This window comes from Tasmannia lanceolata, unplaced genomic scaffold (genome assembly GCF_043159265.1).
Source record: "Tasmannia lanceolata isolate RefF3 unplaced genomic scaffold, GAP_Taslan_0.1 ptg000015l, whole genome shotgun sequence".
NCBI classification, from domain to species: Eukaryota; Viridiplantae; Streptophyta; class Magnoliopsida; order Canellales; family Winteraceae; genus Tasmannia; species Tasmannia lanceolata.
The window spans coordinates 19204005-19231703 of record NW_027518692.1 but is presented as its reverse complement, the minus strand read 5'-3'; the positions used below and the strand labels follow the sequence as shown (position 1 = coordinate 19231703).

Sequence of the window (27699 nt, the reverse complement as noted above, 5' to 3'; positions counted from 1 at the left end):
AAAGTTTCTAAGCTTCTTGTCAGAAGTGGTCATGGTGAACTTCTTGCAAGCTTCTTGCAGCTCCTCCAATTAAGGAGTCAGTAGTGGGGCTATATATGAGCATGCAAATCTCCAACCATCACACAAGTTAACTGGATGACAAATTCTAAGAACAAAAGAGCATCAAATGCTATATCCGTCTAGAAGAACCAAGAGAAAAAACTCTAATAGGAAGTATAATGTCAATAGAGATGATCGACACGTATATTGTCCATTTTGTATACTTTCCTTGGCAACCCCTTATTGATCATGACAATTAGGAGTGTTCATTAGGTTATAACCAAACCGAATTACCCGAAAATTACTATCCATATTAAATTCGGTTAGCTTAATCTGATAACCGAAACTGTAACCGAAATTGTTTATAGCCGAACCGAACTGAAACCGAATTTTTAGTTCAGTTAATCGGTTATAACCGAATGAGTGCACACCAACTCATCAAAACCAAAACACTAAGGGGCCATTTGGATACGCGGATTTTAGAATCCAGGTTTTTAGTTTGAAAACAGTGCAAAAGATGGTTCATGATCAAGCTGCTGTATGCTGTCTTGACAGCGTTTCTTGGATTTTAAGTAAGAAAACTAGGTTTTAGAAACCTCTCCCCCATCCTGAGATTCCTAAAACCTGGTTTTCTTACTTAAAATCCAAGGAACACTGCCAGGACAGCGTACAACAGCTTGATTGTTAACCCTCTTTTACACTGTTTTCAAACTAAAAACCTGGATTCTAAAATCCGCGTATCCAAACGGCCCCTAAATATCAATCCACATCCAAAACCCTAAAATGCATACAAACCCTAAAACTAAAAGGCTAAAATCACAAACCATAAATCACTCTGAGTCTTGGCCGGAGTTGGAGACTTGGAGCCGGAGTTGGAACTTGCAAAACCCCCACAAAAAATTTGACTCGAGAGAGAATAAGACTCATGCCGTGTGTCTGTGTGAGAGAGTGAGTCAGCGAGAGACTCGAGAGAGTAGTAGACTCGTCGCTGCGTCGGTGACTTTCTGGATGGCATCGTTCGTCGATGGCGTCGCCGTTGAGTGAGAATCAAGAAATGAAGAAAGAAACCCTAGGTTTGCAGTTTGTTGAGAGTGGGAGTTGAGAAATGAGAAGTTCAGAAATTAGAATCGACTTTGTGTGACTTGTCTCTTTGTCAGGGTTGTCTTTTAGTATTTTATTATAAATTTCTAATCGTGGGTTGTCTTTTAGTATTTTATTATAAATTTCTAATTGTGGGGTGCTGTCCAAAGCAACAAAACGAGGGGTTATACAACCGAATATGAAAACCGAAAAGCGATTTTTGAAGAACAAAAAAATTACAATTCGGTTAATCGGTTAGACCGAAAATACTGTGGTCTGAACCGAAACCGAAACCGATAACCGAAGAACATATCATTTCGAAACCGAAACCGAACTGAAATAATAAATAACCGAAATCGAAACCGAAAAATAATTCGGTTCGGTCGGTTACCACGGAATAATGAACACCCCTAATGACAGTATTTGCTTTCTTATGCATAAGAAGTAGCTGGCTAGCCATTCGAAAAAAGAGTAGCTCGCTAAGAGTGGAGAGAACAGTCCAACCAGAATCGAGTTCAGTAAAGGATGAGTCAATAGGGAAATTTTTGTCTTCATCAATGTTGAGAGGCAAAGGAATGAGAGAAGAGAATGAGTTGAGGCTCTACCCCCCACTCAAGTATTTTTGTAAAGAGAGAAAAACATACAATGACCACTATGCCCTTTTGGCAATTCACACATACAAAACATACTTCTAACACTCCCCCTCAAGCTGGAATGTAAATATTGTTCATTCCTAGCTTGTTACAAATGTCATTGAACTTTGCTTTACTCAAGGGTTTGGTAAAGGTATCAGCTAGCTGATTTGTGGATTGAGTGAAGATAGTGCATAGGTTACCCTGCTGGATCCCGTGATGGATGAAATGACAATCTACCTCGATGTGCTTGGTACGCTCATGAAACACTGGATTGTTTGCAATGTTGATAGCAAATTTGTTGTCACAATACAACTGGGCCGGAGAAGATGAAGAGAATCCAATCTCAGAGAGGAGAGAGCACAGCCAGATAAGCTCACTACAGGTATGTGACATAACTCTATATTCTGCTTCAGCACTAGACTTGGAAACTACATTTTGTTTCTTGCTGCGCCAGGATACTAAGTTACCCCCAACAAAGGTGCAATAGCCAGTAGTAGATCTCCTGTCAGCTGGTGACCTAGTCCAGTCAGCATCACAAAAGGCTTCCAACTTGATATGGCTATGTTTCTTGAAAAGTAGCCCTTTCCCTGAAGCACTTTTCAAGTATCGAAGAATCTGAATCATTGCTGCCCAGTGTGGTGTACGAGGATGACACATGAACTGACTAACAACCCCCACAACATATGAAATATCAGGGCGAGTAACATTGAGATATATGAGCTTCCCAACAAGTCTTCTATATCTACCAGGGTCCTCTAATAAATCATCATCTTCAGGAAGAAGTTTTGTATTTGAATCCATGGGCGTCGAAGTTGGTCTTATTCCCAAGGACCTAGTCTCATCTAGGAGGTCCAACACACATTTCCTCTGAGAGAGAGAGAGAGAGAGAGAGAGATGTACCCGAGTAGGATTTCTCAATCCCTGAGAAGTATCGAAGGCGACCAAGATCCTTTGTGGAGAATTCTTTTTGGAGAAAGGTTTTCAATCTTTGTATGCCACATGAGTCACTCCCTATAATGATAATGTCTTCCACATAAACTATGAGAAGAATATGACCAGCGTCTGACTTATGGCTACACAGAGTGATCAGCCGCACATTGCTTCATATCATATCTCATGAGGGGACTGTTTTAGGCCATACAATGACTGCTTCATATCATATTCCCAAACCAAGCTAGTGGGGACTGTTTTAGGGCATACAATGACTTGCCAAGGCGGCGAACTGAGGTGTTCAACTCCCCTTGAGCAACATACCCAGGAGGTTGCTCCATACAAACCTCCTGCACCAGATCACCATGGAGGAAAGCATTTTTGACGTCGAGCTGGTATAATGACCACCCATAGTTAACTGCCAAAGATATAAGAAACACGCACATATGGGATTCTGGCAACATGAGAAAAGGTCACGGTATAATTGATTCCATATGTTTGAGTGTAGCCTTTTGCAACCAACCTTCCATCAGGAAGGTATTTGATGGTATAAATCCACCTGCAACCAACAGAATGGGCACCTGGTGGAGGAGACACTATATCCCAAGCGTGATTCTCGCGGTCATCTCATCATCCATAGCAGCACGCCACCAAGGGTGATCAAGAGCCTCCTGCAAGGACTTAGCAAGGAAATAGAAGACAATGACGACACAAAGCTGCGAAAAGTAAGTGCAAGATGATCATAAGAGACATGAGATGATATTGGATGAGCTGTAGTACGGGACCGTGTACGTGATGCACTAGAGGAGTGCAAGTGGGGGGAGTAGAGGAGGGATTCGGTCAGGGAGAACAGGAAGAGGAAGAGGAATCAGGGACTCAGAGGCGGGAGGAGCAGGGCTAGTAAAATACGAGACAGATTCAAAGAAGGTGACATCGACGAAGACAAAGATCTGACTAAGTCTAGGATTGTAACACTTGTAGCCTTTTTTAGTACGAGAGTACCTCAGGAAAACACACTTTTCTGCACGTGGGTTTAATTTGTCCAAACCTGGACCCAGGTTATGGACAAAGCAAACACACCCAAACACCCATGGGTAACAGGAAAGGGTTCTCCCTAGGGTTGTAGAACCAAGAAGGGAGATTTGTTTTCTAGGACAGAAGAGGGAAGACGGCTAGCAAGGAAGCATGAGGTGAGGATGGCATCGCTCCAATACACTTTAGGAACATGCATTTGAAAGAGTAATGTGCGAGCCATGTCAAGAAGATAGCGTAACTTCCTCTTGGCCACACCATTTTGTTGAGGAGGTGTATGCACAAGAGGATTGATGAACGATGCCATAAGTGGCTAAGAATTCCTGAAACCCATTCGTCGTGGAAAAATATCTTCTTGCATTATCCATTCTCGAACACTTAGAGGGAATTCATATTGATTAGTAATTTCAGTATAAAATGTGCGAAAAGCAGTAAAGACTTGATATCGATTTTTAAGTAAATACACCTATGTCATTCGAGAAAAATCATCCAGAAAGACAATGAAATCTGTATATCCAAAAAACGACTTGGTCCTTGAGGGACCCCACACATCAGTAATGTGCGAGCCATGTCAAGAAGATAGCGCAACTTCCTCTTGGCCACTCCATTTTGTTGAGGAGGTGTATGCACAAGAGGATTGATGAACGATGCCATGAGTGGCTAAGAATTCCTGAAACCCATTCGTCGTGGAAAAATATCTTCTTGCATTATCCGTTCTCGAACAGTTAGAGGGAATTCATATTGATTAGTAATTTCAGTATAAAATGTGCGAAAAGCAGTAAAGACTTGATATCGATTTTTAAGTAAATACACCTATGTCATTCGAGAAAAATCATCCAGAATACAATGAAATCTGAATATCCAAAAAACGACTTGGTCCTCGAGGGACCCCACACATCAGAAATGACCAAATCAAAGGGTCTCAAAGCTCTACTAACAAGCCTAGAAGGGAATGACATACTATGGTGTTTCCCAAGTTCACAGGACTCGCACTGAAATGGTTGTAGGATAGAGGAGACAATGGAGGTTTGCTAGAGTCTCTGGAGAGAAGGATAACCAAGACGACAATGCCACTAATAGGCATCGACAGAGCTACGCAAATTGGTGGGAGATGAATGACACTGAAGGTGATAGAGGCTGTCCAGCTCACGACCTGATCCAATTGTCGCCTTGATCGTGAGATCTTGAAATAAAAAGTAAGATGGAAAAAATGCGACCTAACAATTAAGTGTTTTAGTAAGCTGACTAACAAATAACAAGTTAAGGGGAGATGTAGGAACACACAAGATCGAAGATAAGGTAAGATCCTCATGGGGTGAAAGAATACCAAAACCAGAGATGGGGGCTTTAGTCCCATTGGCAAGAGTAATAGAGCGAGATTGTGAAGGGAATGACTTAAAAGAGGTAAGGAATGAAGAGTTACCAGTCACATGGTTGGATGCTCCAGAATCAATGATCCAGGAGCTGAAGCTAGTGAGGAGGGTGGCAGGCGAACTCCCTGACTGGGTAACACCGGCAGTGAGTTGGCGGCTGCTAAGGCGAAGGTGCTGGACCTCCTCATACTCGGCTCTGGTGATGTGAAAAGGATCATCTGGGAGGCCATGAGACGAGACAGCGGGGGTGCCCTCTAGAAGGTCAGAAACAGAGAGATGAGCGGCTCTGGATGGACATAACTCAGGGTGAAGAGCAAAGCAGGTCTCTACCCGGTGGTCCTCCCTCTGACAGGGAATGCAAAATGGGTGGCCACTGCCATCTGTACCATGACCACCACCTAAACTGCGGCCATGACCACGATGGCCGTGACCACGACCAAAGGAACCAGAGCCTTTGCCGGAGGGATCCTCGTCGTCATATGTAGCAAGAGTCGAGCCGTCACTATGCAGAGTGGTAGATTACCCAGCAGGAAGGCACTGCTGTGCACGGGAGTAAATCTCGGTGAGAGAGGGGAGGGAACCCGAGCCGACCAGCTGCTGCCGAAAAGGTAAAAACTCCGGGCCCAAGGACTCAAGATAGTGGAACGCTTGAAGCTGGTCTCTCTGACGAGCAAGAACGGTCAGATTAAAAGTGAGCGGCATAAATGCGTCCAACTGCTGGCAGAGGGGGACGAACCGACTGTAGTGGGCAGAGAGAGATAAATCGCCACGCTCAAATAGAATCCACTCTGAATATGTGGCACAGATACGAGTGAGGTTATCAGTCCCAGAGAAAAGTAGAGTAGCGTGATCCCAAATATTCTTGGTCGTCGCCAAGTCCATCATCGGTCGAGCTATATGGGGAGCCATACTCTGCCATAATAAGGTGCGGTCCATCGCATCATTCTGGCGCCACCTGTGACAAGTCGAGTTAGTAGAGAGACGAGGACCGCGCTCAATCAAGGAAACTCGACCCTGAGCAAGGAGATAGGTCTCAACAGCCCGACACTAGCTAAGATTATTGGAGCCGTCATGGCGCTCCGAAGTCATCTGAGGAAATGACTGCTTGACAGAGGGAGAGTAGACAGTCGGAGTATAGCTCGAAGAGGGAGCCGATGGGAGAGCAGTCAACCGTGCTCACTTCCTACTTCCACTTTCTGCATTGCTTCTCACACCCTTCCCGCTCAGTCAACCATGGTCCTTGCTAGAGGAATGCCTTAGAAAGAAAGGATCTTATCTAACTTCACATGGTTATATAAATGATGATGGGGAGGTCGTTAAATTATTTCAGTAAAATTATCATTTTATTTACTTTATTGCTTTGGCATTGGTTTCACTTATCTATGATCCGTGACACCCGTTGCACCAAGTTGTGGGCACATGTCGATCCTGTCTACACTGACATTGTTGTAGACATGTGTCGACATGGGTTTAGACATGGCTTGTAGTAATAGCACATTAATGACTGCATTCTCTCTTTAACTGCAGTGATGACAAGTTTGAAACTTTGTTGTTTCTTTATATTTGATTTCACATTGAAGTCGTCCACCATATCGTTGTATAATATAATATTTAATATGTATTTGACTTCTCTAACCCTTTTGATTATTTAATTTTATTTTGCTTTTAGCCTTCAGGGCTTTGTCTTGCATGCGAATTGGTTTTGTTTTTTCTACTGTGTTGTTGCTGCTGCTTCTTTGCGGGGATGTACCTTGTTGCTTATTGGAGGGGACGAACCATGCTACTGCTTGACCTGTACGAGACTGTGATGCAGATCGTTGGCCAATAAGTGGCATATTTGCACATTAGGATTTCTAAGTATTTATTTTCCATGTTATTTAGTGTTTAGGTTTTTATTTTCCATGTTATTTAGAATTAGGAAGTTTAGTCTTTTAGGGATTCTTATTTTAGTAGGTTTCTATCTTTTAAGTTGTTAATTGCCTATTTATAGGCCTCTTTACAGCTTTATTGTGAACTTTTGATGAATAAAGATTGAATTGGCTTCTCCCCTCTACATGTTTCTTTTCCTTCCTCTATTCCTCCTCTTCTCCCCTAATTTCGTCTCTTCTTCTCTTTATTCTTCTTCTCTTCTTATTCTTCCCTCATTCTTCCCTTATTCTTCTTCTATCCTTCTCTTCTTTTCTCATCTCATCTCTTCTTCGTCACTTCTTCTCCCCTTTCTTCTATTTCTCTTCCCTTTCTTCTATTTCCCTTCCCGGTTCTACATCAGACTGCTACTTGAAGCTCTTCGTTAATGGGCACTTGCTATTGCTTCTGCTTGAAGCTATTCGGGAATGTGTTTTTTTTCTGTATTTTTTCATCTTTCTTTCTTCTTCTTTTTCATCCTCTAATGGACTGCTTTTATATTTTTGACCCCTTTTTTTTCATGTATTTTTCCCTTGCTCTATTTCTGATTCTTCTTCTTTCCTATGTCTTCTCCAACAGAGTTCTATTTCCCCCATTTGTTCCCCCTTTAATTTTCTTCTCTTGCTATTGCTTCTGCTTGAAGCTATTCAGGAATTTTTTTTTTCTGTATTTCTTCTTCTTCTTTCTCTTCCTTCTTCCTTCTTCTTTTTCATCCTCTAAGGGGCTGCGTTTATATATTTTGAGCCCTTTTTTTTCCAGTATTTTTCCCTTGCTCTCTTTCTGATTCTTCTTCTTTCCTATGTCTTCTCCAATAGAGTTCTATTTCTCCCGTTTGTTTCCCCTTTAATTTTCTTCTCTTTCTTCTTCTTCACTGGACTGTTTTTATTTTCCCCCTACATTTTTTTCTAATATCATTATCCATATTTCCCTTCCTTCTTCTTCTCTAATAGATTGCCCCTTCATTTTTCCTAATCTGTTGTTTTTCCTCTTTCTTCTTCTAAAGGACAGCATCATGTATTTTTCCTTTGTAATTGAATTATCGAATTACAATAATTCATTAATTCATCTCTACTACGGATGGCACGTCTAGTGAGTTTCCAATTACAATAGGACTGCACCAAGGATCAACTCTAATTACACGTCGAGTGAGTTTTTCCCCTTCCTTTTACGCCTGTTATGGATGAACTTACGGAAGGTATCCAGGATGAGGTGTCGTGGTGTATGTTGTTTGCATATGACATAGTATTAATTGACAAAATCAAAGCAGGAGTTAATGCTAAGTTAGAGTTATAGAGAACTACTTTGGAATCTAAAGGTTTTAGACTGAGTAGGACTAAGACAAAGTATATGTAGTGCAACTTTAGTAATGTAAGGAGGCGGAGCAAGGATGTAGTAAATATGAGTGGATAGGACGTACCTAAGAGGGATATCTTTCCCTATCTTGGTTCAATCCTACATAAGGAGAGATTGAAGAGGATGTTAACTGTAGAATAAGAGTAGGTTGGTTGAAGTGGAAGCATGCTTCAGGAGTTCTGTGCGACCGTGAAATACCTACCAAGTTGGAGGGAAAGTTTTATAAGACAGCTGTGAGGCCAGTCGCCAGCCATGTTGTATATCTTTGAATGTTGGGCCACCAAGAAGCAGCATGTGCATAAGATGAGTGTAGCGGAGATGCGAATGCTTAGATGGATTTGCGGCCACACAAGGTTAGATAGAATTAAAAATGAAGACATTTGCAAAAAGGTGGGGGTGGCACCAATTGAGGAGAAGATGAGAGAGCACCACTTAAGATGGTTTGGGCATATCCAACGTAGGCCATTGGGTGCTCAAGTGAGAAGAAGTGACTCGTGCCAAGTTGATGGAGTTAAAAGAGGAAGGGGCAGACTGAAAACAACTTGAGTAGAAACAGTGAGGAAAGACTTGATAGCTAGGAACATAATAGAGAACATGACCTTGGATAGGAGAGAATGAAAGAAAATGATCCATGTAGACCCAACTACTGTTAGGATTAGACTTAGTCAATTTGAGCCGGGTAGATTCTTTCACCTTGTTGATGAAATTTTTTCTAAAGGATTCATTAGCCGACCCCAACTAGTTTGGTACAAAGGCTTAGTTGAGTTGAGTTGAGTATTTTTTATTTTTTCCCTTTCATATCATTGCAATATATTTCATATTTATGTGTTTTCTTTGACTGCATGTTTGATTGTTTTCTCCTTCTTTGTCTCTATAGGACTGGATTGTGTATTTTTTAAAATTTTTTTTCTCTCTCTAATTATTGCAATATAAATATTTAAATTTCTTTTTTTTCCCCTTTCGTGCTTGCTTGCGTAAACGCTTAGAGTGGTTTTCGCTAGGTCCAAAAGCTTCCGTCAAAGCGAAATATCTGATCCAACAGAAATCCCGCATAGAACAATTGAAGGACTGCAAGGGAATGGCCTTGTTTCTGCTCGTGTCACTGTTTCTAGATTTTGGGGGGTTGGCGTGTCTGACGCTTAGTGTCCATGTCAACATGTGACACTCATGTCCCATGCCCACAGATCATAGCTTATCAGCTATCATCCTATTTTAAAAGTACGGGAATGCTTGGTGTTCACTGTCTTATAGTACGTCAAATCTTGATGTCCTGTGCAAGATGTACTATACCTGCTGCTTTGAGTATTTTGTGCCATATTTGTTACCTTTTAAACAGTTATGATTTTTTCTAGTTGCAGGCCTTCTCTCGTTCCATTTGATTTCGGTAACTAATTTCTCATCGAACATCTTTTTTTTATGCAGGACCTGCACTACAGTCTCTTGGTCATTCCGATGTTTCTATGAGAAGGTGAGGCTTAGATTGCTACTTTCTGCATGGTCTTCTACAACAATTCGTTTAAATCAGTATAATTTTTTGAGGCATTTTTGTTATGGAATCTTTGGTTTACTTTTTTGTGTTGCTAGAGCAGAATACATGTGCTTTGAGTACTGATTGTTTCAGGTTTTCAAGGTTCTAACCCTCTGTTGTACTCCTGCCCAGTATGCTCACATATTTTTGTAATAATGCATACTAAAAATTTGACTATATGTTAACTATGTCAAGAGAAACTGGGGATGCACATTCACCTATATATATATATATATATATATATATATATATATATATATATATAGAGAGAGAGAGAGAGAGAGAGAGAGAGAGAGAGAGAGAGAGAGAGAAGTGTAGCTACACATGCAGCTAACTTAGCTACACCGACGGCTTAAAATACAGTGGGCCCCAGATTGTTTGGGTGATGCAAACCATTCATTTGATGGGCCCTCGCATAGATAGGGTGTGCCCAAAAAATCAGCTCCATAGGATCATCCCAACCCTACGATTTGTGGAGGCAAAAATGGACGTGTAAAAACCTTCACAAATCTGTCCATTTTTGCCTCCACAGTTTGAAGGGTTGGGATGATCCTATGGAGCTGATTTTTTGATCACACCCTATCAATGTGAGGGCCTATCAAATGAATGGTTTGGATCACCCAAACAATGTAGGCCCACTGTATTTTAAGCCGTCGGTGTAGCTAAGTTAGCTACACTTATGTGTAGCTTCACTTAACTCATATATATATATATCATCTATGTTGCATCGGTACAGGTACGAGTGTCGGAATCTGACAAAGGTATTGAGTGTTGGATTCGGCAAACCTCAAAAATTAAGGTTGAGTAAGTATAGTGTTTCGATTCGCCAAAATGTTTCAATTAATTAAGAAATTTTATTTATAATAAATAATATATTAAAATTTTTAGTAGGTTGAGTAAGTATAGTGTTTTATTTTCATATAATTTTTTAAAAAAACTTACTATTAGCCTGGATAGAAGTTAAAGCATGCAGTAATTGGAAGGTTGTGGTAGCAACATTCAGGGAAAAAAACAATTAGAAGAGACCTAGAAGTGTCTCCGTGAATCCTAAAATATTGGAATCCGAGACATGTCCGACATGGATTCTTCATCCATTCAGGAGAATCCATGTGACATAGTGTTTCATGTAAGGGTCAATATCATGACCTTTAAATGATGGATTCATTTCTTTTTCTTTTTTTTTTGAATGGATGATGGATCCATTTCTAAAGGATTCATTTACCCGACCCCAACTAGCTTGGGACAAAGGCTTTGTTGAGTTGAGTTGAGAATGATGGATCCATTTCTTAATTCAATTCTCATTGAGCTGAGTTAACTCGGCATCTTGGATGAATCTAACTGGGGCAAATTGGATACTGTGTCAGTACTATGTTAGTCCTTTTGAGTGTAGTGCCAACCGTTGAGCCAAATATTTGATTGCAGCACTAGAAATTCTCTAATTGTGGCCATAGACATTCTTTCTGGAGCTAGGATGAGTGTCGAGACCATATATGATGTGGTGATCAGTCATAAACAATGACCTTTCTCCCAATTCAACTTTTTATTACTTTGTAGTACCCCAGTAAGAAGTACCTATGTAACTTGCCAAACAATATCTTTTGGGTAATTGTGCTATACTTATGTTTTCCCCATTGAGATACATATCCATGCTTAGGAACTCTTTCTCTACATAGCACTCTAGTTTTCTGTTATGTAGCTGTTATTTATCTTTTAATTGCATATGTTTGTTTTTGCGTCACTTGCTCCTTGATTTTTTTATGTTTCTGCAGGCACTCCTTGATTATGAACGACATAAAATTCGCTGCGGTGAGCTCTGTGTGCCTGCAACTTCCCTCACAGAACCTATGAGTGTTGATAATCAGGTGAGGTTTCTTTTTTCTTCATCACTTCAGGATTGGTTTTATTTTCGTGTATGTACTTGATGCCCCTTGAGGTTTCCAAATAATCCATTGGTTTTAAATTATTTGAAAATGTAGAATTGTATGTTTTCACCTACTCTATATGGAGTTTCCTTACATTTTCTCGATTCGTGACATTTACATTATGTTTATGTGCATTTTCAACCGTTCAATATTAGAGTGTGGATATATGCTCAGCTTAGTTTGGCAATACATTGTCATGTCTGAAAATTTTTTGGCGAACATGTTGGTCTACGTAGTGAAGTGCCGGGACTTTTGTCATTGCTAGGCTCAATCTGGTGTCGAGGCTTTTCACTGGGAGTTATTACAATTTTGGTTTTCCCTCAATCACATCCAGAACTAATCTGTCATATTTATTATATGCTCTGTAAGCAAACTACAACAGATGCCATAAGAGCCATCCACTGGTGAGCCCTATCAAAAGGTACACAAGTCACTTAAACAACATCAGATACAATGTGTAAGTGAGTGGGCCTTGTCTCTTCAACAATATCCCCACCATAAAGGTTTTTACTGCATCTCTTCAATAATACCCCCACCATAAAGGTTTTTACTACTGCAATAGTAGGGGTGGACATAGTTCGGGTCCAACCCGAAGAACCGAACCACACCGAACCGGCCTCTTTGGTTCGGTTTTGAAAATAGATGGTTTGGTTATGGGTCCAAAATTTGGAAACATCTGTTTTCAGTTCGGTTCTGGGTTTGGGGTCCTGGTACCCAGAACTGAACCGAACATTTGCGGGCAATTTAGAGATTTCATAAGCACTTTTAGTAATGAGGTGATCCTGGTCATAGAAAAGAAAGGAATGAAGTGAAGGGTAGAAATTGAATGGGGGTTTAGGAGGTTTTTTAGTCTATTCTAAGGTTTCTAGTTGGGAAGGTTCATCCGAACCCTTCGAGAAGAGATAATGTGTGGCTTAGATTGAGATGAGGGTTAGACCTAATGTATAAACCAAGTTAGAAGGGGGGTCTCTTTTTCTTCTTCTTGTTTTATGGTTCTGTGGGAGAACAGAGCAAGGATAGAGGAGAAGAGCAAGACCGACAACCCTCTTCCGGCCGTTCATCCCCCACGACCACTACCACCCCGATTTCTCCGCCTCTTAGACCTGCGAAAAGGAGAGAAGAGAGGAAATGGATTAGGGTTTGCAGAGAGGAAAGATCTGCTAGGGTTAGACAATTCGAAAAAAGAAAAGAAAAAAAGGGGTTTGAGAGCTTTAACATTTCCACCTTCTAGGGTTTCTATGGGTTGCAAAATCTGAGAGAAAGCAAGAAGAGAGGTCTCATCTTCTAGGGATGGTGAGAGAAAGCAAGAAGAGAGGTGTGGGAGTTTTTTAATTCTTTATTTTATTTTTATTTATTGAAGGTTTCAAGGTTGGGGAAGAGAGGAAGAAGAAGAGCATTTTCGAAGTATGGAGCAATAAGAAAGCAAGTGGGAAAGCGAAGAGGAAGTGTGATTGAAAGTGAACAAGAAGTGCTTAGGAAGTGTATTGGAAGAAACAAGAAGCGAATAGGAAGAGACAAGGTTACAATAGATTAAAGAGGGGTGGTGAATGTGGGTTAAGCTTACAAGGAGCAGCACACTGTTGATCAAGGTTACAAGTTACAGGGATTTGTAGATTTTCAATTTCGACTTTTTGGACATTTAGATTAAGGACAGTGATAAATCCACCCCTAGTTTTTTATTAATTGTACTTTTCCACCCCTCTGACAGAATTTTCCCAACAAGTCTCACTCATGTCCGAATTTTCTCACCACCAACTCTCAAACATATTCCCAACCCTGCGGTACTTGGCACTCAACCATTCCTCCTCTACTCCCTTCCTCCCTCTCTATGATCATCTTTTCGCCCCCACCAACACCAACAACCATTCTCAGACCTATACTTGTTGATCATCTCTGTTGACATTCTACTCCCTAAATTTTCTCACCACAAACTCTCAAACATATACCCAACTCTGCAGTACATGGCACTCAACCCTCGCTCCTGTACTCCCTTCCTCCCTCTCTATGACCAGCTTCTCACCCCACCACCACCAACAACAATTCTCAGACCTGTACTTATTGATCATCTCTGTTTTTTTCCCGATTAGAGTTTTGTTTCTTGGTTTTTCGAGAAATGTTTAGAATTTGAAGATCTTGTGTTCTTAGAATTCCTCATGCAATTACCATGTGTGATGGTTGGGGATTTGCATGCTTGTATATCACCCCACTACAGATTCCTCAATTAGAGGAGCCGCAAGAAGCTTGCAAGTCTGGAAAGAAGCTTGCAAAATTTTTCACCAAAAAGCATTTCCTCCCTTAACCAAGCTGGTAAAGCGTAGGGTTGCCCTATGAACAAAGTTTCCGAGGTGCAAGATAATTGTGATGGTTGGGGATTTGCCTGCTTGTATGTCGCCCCACTACAGATTCCACAATTAGAGGAGCCACAAGAAGCTTGCAGAAATTTCATTGACCGAATCTGGAAAGAAGCTTGCGAAATTTTTCACAAAAAACATTTCTTCCCTTTAGCATGCTAGTAAAGCGAAGGGTTGCCATATGGATAAAGTTGATGAAGTACAAGTACGAATGCTTTCTATTATTGATTGTTGGAACTTGGAAGTATGTGTATTGCCATAAGGGCATAGTGGTCATTGTATGTTTTTCTCTCTTTATATAAATACTTGAGTGAGGGGAAGAGAGCCACAACTCATTCTCTTCTCTCATTCCTTTTCCTCTCAACATGGTATCAGAGCTCTAGGGTTTGTGCGCCCTAGGGACCTTCATAGGAGATCCATCTTCTTCTTCCTCCACACCTTCTCTCTCCTCTCCCCTAGCCTCCCTCCCCCCCCCACACACACACACACACACACACACAACAACGCCTCTGTCTTGCCCCTCCCTTCTCCAACGCCTCTCTCTCTCTCTCTCTCTCTCTCTCACAACTCCCACCACCGCTTCCCTTTTGAAGCCCTTAAATCTTCTTTTTTTGTCTCTCTTTTCTATGGCATAAATCTCTTTTGCCTTTTTCTCCTCTCATTCCCGTGGCTCCGTGTCATTCTTCTTGATGCCCGAGCATCCCTTTTTCCCTTTTTGGGCACCCTCTTTGTTCTCGTGCTATGACTCTTCATAGTCTTCATCTTTATCGGAGCCGTGGCATCATATCGGCATCTATTCTTTGATTCTCTCAGTATATTTTCATTTGTTTTTGGTGTAGTTGCGAGCTTCTTGTCTTCCTATGGATCCTCCTGTTACTTCGGAGTTCGGATCCTCCTGCAAGCCCCTCGCATGTTGACAATGTTACTACTCTCCCATCGGCTCCCTCTTCGGGCTATACTCCGACTGTCTACTCTCCCTCTGTCAAGCAGTCATTTCCTCAGATGACTTCGGAGCGCCATGACGGCTCCAATTATCTTAGCTAGCGTCGGGTTGTTGAGACCTATCCATTCTTTGATTTTCTCAGTATATTTTCATTTGTTTCTGGTGTAGTTGTGAGCTTCTCGTCTTCGTATGGCAGGGAGTAAGAAAAGAGAACTGATATTTCTTTTCAATTCGAAAAAAAGGTCAAGAGATCAAGATAGATGAAAATATGGAAACCTGAAAAATCAAAACCCTATGGAAGCTAGCACAAATCATACCATCTTCGGTTATCGCCACCACCTCACGCTGTCCGCAACTACCATTCTCGGGCCTCAACCATTTTTCAGGTTTGCATACGTTTAACTTCTCTGATGTTGTGTATGCCTTTAAAATCTGTGGTTGTGCTTGATCGTGGTTGTGTATGTTCTATGGTTGTGTATGAATGGATTGAATACGTTTCGACCAGCTATGTGTATGAAGTTTTTGTGCTGAATTTTTCAACTCTAAAACTAAGGCTTGCTAAACATGCCACTGTGTTTTTAGTCATTAGCCGTGCTCGGTTCAACCAAGGTCACTCATTAATCCTATTCCTAAATATGAATTGCACTAGATTTTGTCTTGATTGTGCTTGGGAATACATGAATTAGTGGATCAGATAGATCACTTACTTATTTGGGGATGTCGTTTCATTAATTTTACTGGGTCACCAAATTTCCTCAAATGCCAACCAAACTTTTTGTCCAATTATCTAATGTCGCAGTGAGCTTTAATGTAAACATAATAGGAATGGAAATTTGTAAATTTGTCTCTCAATTTATCATCTTCATCTTTATTAATTGCATATTTATCTGGTTAGATGTCAAGTATGGGAGACACCAACAATATTAATGCCGAACCTCCTGGAGGTTTAAGTTCTATTCAAGAAGAAGTCAAATCTCAATCTAAAGCAAAGGTATGCCCAACTAAAAAAATTTCTTTTGCATCTTGGGTGTGGGAGCATTTTACTAAAGCTCACATCCGAGAGGGGGGAAAGTTGAAAAGGCAACATGCTATTATTGCAAAACTGCTTATGCTTGTAATATTACGTATGGGACTACTACATTATGGAAGCATTTAAAAAAATGTCCAATCTATCCTAATTTTCAAGACCAGTGGGAAAAGCTCTTTTCCTCATATCAATCAATGAAACAAGGAGGAGATAGTAGCCTTGTGACATGAAAATTTAACCAAGAGTTGTGTAAGGATGCATTTACTAGGATTATTATAATTGATGAATTGCCTTTCTAGTTTGTGGAGCGAGAGTGTTTTCGCTATTTTTGTAGTGTCATTAAACTTAGATTTAAGTTGGTTGGTAGTCATACAGTGGCTAGATATTGTTTGACATTGTATGCAAGTGAGGAAAAAAATTGAAGGACTTGTTGGATAAAACAGACCAAAGAATTTCCATCACAATAGATGCATGAACTTCTTTACAAAACCTTTTCTACATGTGCCTTACAACCTATTTTATTGATTATGATTGGAAATGTCATAAAAGAATAATAAACTTTTGTGTGATTTCTAGTTATAAGGTTGAGGCAATTAGACTAGCTGTCGAGTCATGCATGATTCAATGGGGTATAGAAAAGGTGTGCACAGTTACAATAGATAAAGCAAAGTTCAAATAATATAGTTGTTGCATACGTAAGAAAAAAAATTCTAAGAGGAATGATTTCATTTTAGATGGTGAGTTTTTTCACATGAGGTGGTGTGCGCATATATTAAATTTAATTGTTAAAGATGGGATAAGTGAGGTCATTAATTTAATTTCTCGAATTCGTAGGGCTGTGAGGTACGTTAAGAGTTCTCCAACAAGAGCACCAAGATTTAAGTCTTGTGTGGAGGAACAGAGAATCACTTATAAGAGTTTCTCTTTGCTCAGATCTCCTAACTAGATGGAACTTTACTTATCATACGTTCGAAATTGTATTGAAGTTTCAAAAAGCTTTTGAACAGTTTGAAGAGAAAGATGCACTTTTTGTGACAGAGTTGAAGGATGGGTGTCCTAATGATGTTGATTAGGATAATGCTCTAGTGTTGACTTAATTTTTGAAAACTTTCTATGAGGCTACTCTACGCTTATTTGGATCTTTGTATTTTACCTCTAACTCATACTTTTATGTAGTTTTTAAAATTGAATGTCTGTTGTATTAGTGGTCAAAAAGTGAAGATGCTTATTTGAGCATTATGGCTTTGAAAATGAAGGAAAAATTTGACAAGTATTGGAGGAACATAGATAAAGCTAATATGATGTTATTGCTTGTTGTGGTGTTTGATTCTCGTTTTAAATTAAAGTGCGTTAGATTTTGTAACTCTAAACTTTATACTTCGGAAAATGTTAGTACACTCCTTACTAGAGTAAATGGAGCATTGCATCATCTCTTTGTGCATTACCAATCACTTTCCTCACCTCCCCTAGTACAATTCAAAATTTAAATGAGAGGGAGGTTGATAAGCAAGATGAAGAAGCTTGTAAGAAAAATATAGAGCTTGTTGACTCGGAGTTTGCTGCATTCTTAGAAGAAGATGAGAGTGGGGATGGTAAGTTTGAGGTGGATATGTACTTAGAGGAAGACTGTGAAAAGGAAGACGTAAAATTTGAATTATTGGGTTGGTGGAAATTTTTGATGGCTTGGGATGTTATATCCTTTTGTGGTATCCATACTTTTGGACATCTTCTGTTGCTATTAGAAATAATATTCAGGAAAAAATAAAAAATAAATAAATAAGTTAGGTAAACCCCAAACCAACCCGAGATCAGGTTGGTTCGGTTCCATGATTCTGGTTCTGGTTCCCAATATTGGGAACAGATAAGGATTGGTTCGGTTGTGGGGATACACCAGAACCGAACCAACCCGAACCATGTCCAACCCTAACAATTCACTTTCTAGCAACCCAATACTTCAAATTTCGGGTCTTGCTTTTTACAACCTTCCTCTAGTTCCTATCCACCCTAGACTTACCATCTACACAATCCTCTTCTTCTAAGAATGCAACAAACTCCGAGTCAACAAGCTCTATATTTTGCTTACAAGCTTATTGTTCTTGCTTATCAACCTCCATCTCATTTAAATTATGAACTGTACTAAGGGCGGTGAGGAAAGTGATTTGATAATGCACAAAGAGACGATGTAATGTTCAATTTACTCTAGTAGTGAGTGTATTAACCTTCTGCGAAGTATAAAGTTTAGAGTAACAAAATCTAACGCACTTCAATTTAAAACAAGGATCCAACACCACAACAAGCAATAACATCATGTTAACTTTATCTATGTTCCTCCAATACTTGTCAAAATTTTCCCTCCATTTTCAAAGCTATAATGCTCAAATAAGCCTTTCTATTTTTTGACGACTCACATAAAAGACGTTCAATTTTGAAAACTTCATGAAAGTATGAGTTAGAGGTAACATACAAAGATACAAATAAATATAGAGTAGCCTAATAGGAAGTTTTCAAAAATTGAGCCAACACTCGAGCATTATCCCAATTAACATCATTAGGAGATCTCTGTCACAAAAAATGTATCTTTCTCTTCAAACCGTTCAAAAGCTTTTTGAAAGTTCAATACAATTTTTAACATATGATAAGTAGAGTTCCATCTAGTTGGGACATCTAGGCAAAGATAACTCTTATATGTGATTTTCTCTTTCTCCACATAAGACAAATCTTTGTGCTCTTGTTGGAGAACTCCTAATGTACCTTACAGACGCACAAATTCAATAAATCAAATTGATGACTTAACTTATCCCATCTTTAACAATTAAATTTAATATTAGCGCACATCACCTCATGTGAAAAAACTCACAATTTAAAATAAAACCATTTCTCTTGGAATTTTTTTCTTTAAGTATGCAACAACTGTATCATTTGAACTTGTATTATCTACTGTAATTATTCACACCTTTTTTACACCCTATTGAATCATGCATGACTCGACAACTTGTCCAATTGCCTCACCCTTATGACTAGAAATCACATAAAAGTTTATTAATCTGTTACACAATTTCCAATCATGATTAATAAAATTAGCTGTAAGGCATATGTAAGAAATGTTTTGTAAAGAAGTCCACGCATCTGTTGTGATGGAAATTCTTTGGTCTGTTTTATTCAACAAGTCCTTTAATTTTTTTCTCACTTGCATACAATGCTAAAAAATCTCTAGCCACTGTATGACGGCCAACCGACTTAAATCTAGGTTGCACGACACTACAAAAATACCGAAAACGCTCTCGCTCCACGTACTTGAAGCAATTCATCATTTATAATCATCTTAGTAATTGCATTCCTACACAACTTTTGGTCAAATTTCCATGCCATAAGATTACCATCTCCTCCTTATGTCACCGATTGATATGAGGAAATGAGTTTTTGCCTCTTGTCTTGAAAATTGAGATAGTTATGGCATTTTTTAAAATGCTTCCATAATGTACTAGTCCCATACATATTATTACAAGCATAAGCAGTATTGTAATAATTGCATGTTGCCTTTTCAGCTTTCTCTCCTTTCGGATTTGGGACTTTAGTAAAATGTTCCCACACCCCATATGTAAAAGACTTATTTTTAGTTGGCAATACCTTTACTTTAGGTTGAGAGGTGACTTCTTGAATAGGACTTCAACCTCCAGCAAGTTCTCCCATACTTGACATCTAACCATATAAATATGTAATTAATAAAGATGACGATGATAAATTGAGAAGAGTAGGAGATAACTTTATGAATTTCCATTCCTATTATGTTTACATTAAAGCTCACTACGGCATTAGATAATTGGAGAAGAAGTTTAGTTTGTATTTGAGGAAATTTGGTAACCCAGTAAAAGTCAGACATGAATGAAACGACATCCCAAATAAGGAACTGATCCATCTGATCCACTAATTCATGTATTCCCAAGCACAATTAAGACGAAATCTAGTGTAATTCTTGTTTGGGAATAGGATTAATGGGTGACCTTGGTTGAACTGAGCATGGCCAATGACTAAAAACACAGTGACATGCTTAGCAAGCTTTAGTTTTAGAGTTAAAAGTTCAACACAAAAACCTCATCCACAGAGCTGGTCCAAACGTATTCTATCCATTAAGGTATTTGCAAAATGTATGGCAAGGAGTAAGAAAAGGCAGCTGATATTTCTTTGCAATTCAAAAAAAAGATCAAGAGATCAAGATAGATGAAGATATGGAAACTCGAAAAATCAAAACCCTATTGCAGCTAGCGCTGATCATACCACAGAAAAGGAAATAAACCTTAATGAAGAACAAATTTTATAGGCATATATAGCCATAGATCATATACAACCACTGATTTTAGAGGCATACACAACCACAGAGAAGTTAACTGTTTTCAAACCTGAAAAATGGTTTAGGCCCGAGAATGGTTGTTGCCGGCGGCGTGAGGTGGTGGCGATAACTTGTGATGGTAGCCGGCTATGGAGGTATATGGCCGAAAATGCTGTTCTTCCTCTCTTCTCCAACCTTGAAACCCTAAAAAAAAAAACAAAAAAAACCCACACCCTCACTGGTGCATCTTCTCCACAAACCATAGAAAAGTAAAGAATTAAAATCTTCCAGACCTCTCTTCTTCTTCTTTTCACTTTTACCAACCCTAGAAGATGAAGCCCCTCTCTTTCTCTCAGATTTTGCAGCCCATAGAAACCGTAGAAGGTTGAAATGCTAAAGCTCTCAAACCTTTTTTTTTTTTCGAACTCCCTAACCCTAGCAGATCTTCCTCTCTGCAAACCCTAAACCCATTTCGTCCCTTCTCTCCTTTTCGCAGGTCTAAGAGGCGGAGAAATCGGGGTGTTGGTGTCCGTGGCGGGTGAACGCCAGAGGAAGGTTGTCGGTCCTGCTCTTCTCCTCTTCTTCCTCTATCCATGCTCTCTTCTCCCACCGAACCCTAAAACAAGGAGAAAAGAGACCCCCCTTCATCCGTTCCTTGTAACTTGGTTTATACATTAGGTCTAACTCTCCTCTCAATCTAAGCCACACATTATCTCCTCTTGGACGCTTCGGATGAACCCTCCCAACTATAAACCTTAGAATAGACCAAAAAACCCCCTACATCCCCATTCTATTTCTACCCTTCACCTCATTCCTTTCTTTTTTATGACCATGATCGCCTCCTTACTAAAAGTGCTTATGAAATCTCTTAATTGCCCGCAAATGTTCGGTTCTGTTCGGGGTACCAAGACCTAGAACCGAACCGAAAACCGATGGTTCCAAAATTTTGGACCCAGAACCGAACCAAACCGAACCAAAGAGGCCGGATTGGTTCTTTAGGTTGGACCCGAACCATGTCCACCCCTAGCGGCAGTGGCCTAACAAGGCCTTTGGATACTATTTCAATTTTTATGAGCTTCTGGCACTTCCTCTGCTTAATGTTTAACTGGAGTTGGGACTTGGGGGTGATGTTCGGTCAAGTACTCACGCTTCCATGAGGATTGTCTTCTTCAGGTTGGACCCGAACCATGTCCACCCCTAGCATCAGTGGCCTAACAGGGCCTTTGGATACTATTTGGATTTGTATGAGCATCTGACACTTCCTCTGCTTAATGTTTAACTGGAGTTGGTACTTGGGGGTGATGTACGGTTGAGTACTCACGCATCCTGGAGGATTGTGTGTTGATGAAGATCGTGGGTCCCCCTTCATAATACAGAATATCACAAATATGGAAGGGGACCAATATTGATAAAGGGGGATCCATTGGGAGTGTAGATGATGTCATTATAACTGGGTCCTATCCATACCTCTTTGCCTTTATTTTTGTAATGGCCATGGTTATTTTACAAGGTTAATAGTGAATTTTTAATGGAATTAGGATTGAGTTGAGGTTGATTTTAAGTGGGTTCTAGAGATATGCGAACAATATTTTTGTTTTCAATTTTTTCCATTTTTGAAATTTTTTGTGTTATAATTGTATTTAGGAGTCTTCTAGTCTAGGAAATTGATTTTTTTTTTTGTGTTTTCTATGATTGAGATTACAAGATGATAATTGTCTTGGATTTTATAGATGGTATTAGGTTTATTAAGAGTCTTACTTTGGGGATGAGTTTATTGAGTATAGTCTGTTTATATAATGCTGTGTGGACGATTTTTTAGAGCTATGGGAATATTGGGAATAATTCAAAGCTTTTTTGAAGTTATATTTTCTACTCACTTCTTCTAGTTGCTACATTTCTTCTAGAGGGCGAGCCTTGGCGCAACGGTAAGGTTGCTCCATTGTGACCTGGTGGTCACGAGTTCGAGTCACGGAAACAGCCTCTCTGCAAAGCAGGGGTAGGGGTGTAAATGGATACTCGAAAATTCGATTACCGTCGGCATCCGAATCCGTTTAAAGCGAATATTATCCGAATCCGCTTCAAGCGGATATTATCCGAGTCCGTTTAGGAGATATCCTGTTCTTAACGATCCGAATCTGGTAAATGGTGCATCCGATCCGTTTAACATCCGAATCCGACAAGTACATCCGTTTATCCCGAATATCCGTATCCGCATCCGTATCCATATATCCGAATTCGTATATCCGGATTCGCATGCAAACTCGGATATCCGGTTAGGGATGCGGATATTCACATTCGAATTCAACTTCAATTAGATAATTTTGGATATTTAACCAGTTAATTTAAAGTTACAGACATGAATCGAATTCGGATACGAATTCGGACATTCGGATATGATTTATTCGAATTTGGATATTCAGATATGATTTGAATCCGGATAAACGGATACGGATAATATCCGAATTCGAATAATATCCGTCGGATGTGAATTCGGTGACGAATAATAATTATCCGTCGGATTCGGATACGGATACGAATATTGAATATTGTAATCGAACTCGAATTCGGATATAGCACTATCCGATTCGAATTCGATCCATTTACACCCCTAAGTAGGGGTAATGCTGCGTACATCTAACCCTCCCCAGACCCCGCAATGGCGGGAGCCTCATGCACTGGGCCGCCCCTTCTTCTAGTTGCTACATGAACTTGTTTGCTTCTGCTCTAGTTATTTTCACCTATATTTTCATGCATTATGTCTACTATTATTATTTCTTTTAATGATGCAATCGTCTTGTTGTATTTTTTTTATTCTTTCTCTTTTCCAAATGTTTTGCTAGGAATTTTCGTTCTCTACGGAGCTACGCTCAATTTTTAAATTTATCTTCCCTACAAGGTACATCAAATTTGTATCAGAACCTTGAAGTCTGCTTTTTGTGGGGTTGTGTGGATGGTCTCGGAAGAAGTTTTGGATCTCACCAAGGTGAGTCCTCACAGGCAATTGAAGATGCAAATTAGCAGAACCATCCAAGAGAGAAGAATTTCTACAATTTTGTCAGGAAACTGATCGAAACCTCCACGCCACGAATCACAATTTCCAACATAGTGGAAATTTTTGCCATCACAGTTAGTAGACTTGGGCAATGTAACACTGTTGTGTCTGTTAGCTTCACGTCCTCTTATCCAATCTCCACTCCAGCCACCAATACTCAATGCGTTAATCCGGATAAAATCCAAAAGGAATCAATGTAATATCTGTTATAGTATAAAAGATAAATAACTCCTTTCTCCAACAACTTAAGCTTTTGGAGAAGTTGGTAAGGTAACATCGTATCAGAGCCAAAGGTCTCGAGTTCAAACCTCCTGGAAAGCAAAAATCCACATGTGATGATCGGCCCAAAGTGGGACCACGTGTGCCACGTGTTTGCCAAGTGGGCCACATGTGTGGGGGAGTGTTAAAGCATAAAAAATAAATAACGCCTTTCTCCAACAGGTTAAGCTTTGGTAAGTTAACAATATCAAATAGTCAATTGCATGCTGAATAGCATGAATACTCAACCACCAACTGATGAACCTGGTTCCACCCTGACATAAGTTGTTCATTGGGAGGAACTATTGTGGATAACACCATTGTATTCAATTGGATTGACCAATGAATTAGGAAAGAGAGATTAAAGTAGGGGAAGACTATCTTATTTTGATGACCCACTATTTTTTTGGAGAATGGTAATGACCCACTATTTGCAAAAATCTATGGAGAAATGGGGTTATAGGGACCATTTCAAAAATAAAAAAGAAAAAAAAGAAAAAAGAAAAGAAAAGAAGAGAAGGTGTGGGGGGTGTTATAAGGAACTTCTCAAGACTTTTGGGAGATCTAATTTATTATGTTTATGGCGCGGATGGAGAATATTTTATTTCGTTCTCATACAGGATGCTACATTGGAAAAGACCTCAATCAAGATAGAGTTCTTGCTCATCGAGATCATAATCAGGATGTAAAGCGAAGTGTGTCCTAGATGGATATCAAGATCAATATTGAGATTGGGGACATCAATCTGATTTCAAGGATTGATCAATGATGGATTTTTCATTGGATTCGGATAGTTTGAATTCTAGGGCAGTCTCCCTTGCTATTGGAGATTGATGAAAATTGTGCGTTCCATCAGATACGAACCTCAAAAACATGAAAGTAACCAAGATCCTCACAACAAGAAAATTAAAAAGGGGGCCATACGGATGATGACATTAGAAGTGGCTTTGATGTAAAGCGAAGTGTGTCCTAGATGGATATCAAGATTAATTTTGAGATCGAGGACATTAATATGACTGCAAGGATGGATCAAGAGGGATTTGTCGTTTCTTTTTTTTTCAATGGTAAGAGGGATTTGTCGTTGGATTCAGACAGTTTGAAATCAAGAGCAGACTCTCTCTGGCTAGAGGAGCTTGATGAAAAACGTGCACTCCATCAGATACGAAACCTCACAAACATGAAAGTGGCCTAGATAAATTGAAAAAGGGACCTTACTGATGATTTCATTAGAAGTGGGCCCAATCCTTGTCATTTTGGACTGAAACTTTGTAGTCATGGTCATAGTTGTTTTAGAAGATTTTTAGCAAATGTTTAATTGACTCGTGCCAAGTTGATGATGTAAAAAGAGGTAGGGGTGGACCGAAAACAACTTAGGTAGAAACAGTGAGGAAAGACTTGACGGCTAGGAACATAACAGAGAACATGACCCTGGATAGGATAGAATGGCAGAAAATGATCCATGTAGACGAACCCAACTAGTGTTAGGATTAGACCTAGTCAATTTGAGCTGGGTAGATCCTTTCACCTTCTTCATGAAAATTTTCTAAAGTATTCATTGGCCCACCCCAATTAGTTTGGGACAAGGGCTTAGTTGAGTTGAATTGAGTTGAGTTTAATTGAATATGGTAGTGAGTCAAGTTGGTTTAAGTGGGGTGTGTAGAAAAAGGCTTGAATAGGGTTTATTTTCTACTTTGAAGTTTATTTTCTACTTTTTATTTCCAAGGAAAATGATTTGATGATGCCCAAGGAAGATGGCAGGGCCGGGACTGCTGCTTACTGCGCACTTGCTGTCCTCCTCGGGTGTCTTGCTCGTGATATTCTATTACTAGTTGCTATATGGACAGGGTTGGTACTGCTTCTTGTTATCTTCTCCTTTATATTCCAGCAATATTTCTGTTTTTATTATGTTTTTCAGTAGTATGGACCTAATTCACTAGGGAAGTGATATATCTTGGGCCACCCAGCAACAGTGTGTCAATGACTGCAGAGGGGCTGATGTACTTCATGTCAGAAGTATTCATTGGGACTGATTGCCACGTTACACTGCTGCTGGGTGTCCCAAGTAATCAGAAGGGTTCAGGGGCGAATATATCACTACCCAATTCACAAATATCGTTATTGGGAACGATAATTTCTGCTAGGTTTTTGCAGTGCGATATCTTAAAATTTCTGATATATTAAGAAACATTTCTGCTATATTTTTGCTCTGTGATTTCTGAAAATTTGCTGCAAATCCAGGTTTTGGTGGGTCAAAAGTCTGATGTTTATTCTGCTTATGCGGAATCTGGGGTTTCCGTTCTTCATTTGCTTGTAGTTCCTGGACACTTGCAAAAAGCCGGAGGTCAGAAGTTAAGATCTAAGCCTTCGTCTGCAAGCATCTGAAAAAAGGGTCTAGAGCAAAGAAAAAAAAGGGATGAATCGAACTAATTCAATAATAATAATAATAAAATATACCTCCTCTACTTTTCTCCTCCTTCTCCTACTTCCTCCTCTTCTTCTTCAGGGGACCAGTAAAAGTTGCAGTGCGACAACCTCAGACTTTTGAGCAATAAAACTTTTATGGACGACTCGTAAAAGTCGAAATAAGTTTTGACCCACCAAAAGTGGCGATAAAATAAGACATAAAACTTTGATGGATCGAGTTTGGGAAATCCTGGGCCTTCCGGGTATTGCAGGCTTATTGAGGAATGAAGAAGGGGTAGTTATTTGGGGTTCCAATGGTCCAATTGGTGTAGCAGATGCTAATGAGGCAGAAGTTCATGCCATTCATCAAGGATTTAAGATGCTCCAGATTTAAGATCTAAATAAGGTGGTTGTGGAGCCATTCAAAAAAATTAATAATAATAAGGTGGTTGTGGAAGGGAACTCTCTAAACGTCATTAGGTGGCTTAAAGATTCACTTATTGCTGCTTGGAGATTTGCCGCCTTTTTAGTTCTCAAAAAAAGGAAAAAAAAGATTTGCTGCCTTTTTTGACGAGATTCAAGATAGAATTGGAGCTTCATCGATATCCTTCAACCACATTAAGCAGTCAACGAATGGAGAGGCTGACAGGCTTGCTAGAGAGCCTGTCTTCAAGGAGAGAATTGAGATATTTGATTTCCTTCCTCCTTAGTCGTCTTTGTTTTCTATTTTTTCTCCAAAATTTGTTCCCTCTTTAATCTTGTTTTATTTGGGACCTGCTTGGTCTCTTTTCTTTTAATGAATTCTCATTTACCATTCAAAAAAAAAAAAAAAAAACATAAGACTCGAAATAAGTTTTATAAGGGATCTGTAAAAGTCGTGATTTTATCGTTGTAAATTCGCGCTAAAACCATTATTTTTTATTTAGGCATTTTGTCTATGGTATCGCATTTTAAACAGGGTTTTATCTTTTATTCAAAATATCTCGATTTTTCATGAGATTTTTTAAAATGCTCGGGGATATTTGTGAGATAGTTATGGACGGTGTTGATACTGTTCTAGTTATTGTATTTTTTTTTTTCTTTTCTGCGTACTTTTTGCAAAAACTTACCATTCTCTACAAGGCGGCATCACCTATTTATTTTTTAGCCTATGTTCTGTATGAATTTCTTTTCTGCAGGTGGCTGAAAATCAAACTCCAGGCTCAGGCAGGGCCAGAAGGGATGCTGCAGCTCGTGCAATGCAGGGCTGGCACTCTCAGCGACTTCTTGGTAATGGTGAGGTTGGTGACCCAGTTATTAAGGTTTGTGGAGGTTATTATCAATGTTAAAATAGACATTCATTTTGTCCTATGCACTGTGTGACCATGTGGTCTCTCTTTTATTATATTCATCTCACAGCCCTCTCCCTCTTTGTAGGATAAGAGCCCTGTTTCCTTACCAAAGCGTGAGAAACAACTTAAAAGCTTGGGTATGGATGCATGTATCTTCAATATAATTAGCTTCCTTGATTCAATTAGTGTATTGGTTACCCTTTTTTATTT

At 39.5% G+C, this 27699-nt stretch overlaps 1 protein-coding gene across 2 annotated transcripts in view; it reads left to right on the top strand.

Moving 5' to 3' along the window:
• LOC143893094 (AT-rich interactive domain-containing protein 6-like) overlaps positions 1-27699 on the top strand; it is a 40524-nt gene that overhangs the window by 4720 nt on the left and 8105 nt on the right. The window contains exons 4-7 of one of the 2 annotated variants that reach the window (XM_077398049.1): positions 9770-9815; positions 11645-11737; positions 27337-27438; positions 27575-27626. In XM_077398049.1, the coding sequence (XP_077254164.1) occupies positions 9770-9815; positions 11645-11737; positions 27337-27438; positions 27575-27626 (293 nt within the window). Of the gene's footprint in view, positions 1-9769; positions 9816-11644; positions 11738-27336; positions 27460-27574; positions 27627-27699 lie in introns of both variants that reach the window. The other variant, XM_077398048.1, reaches the window with a different exon arrangement.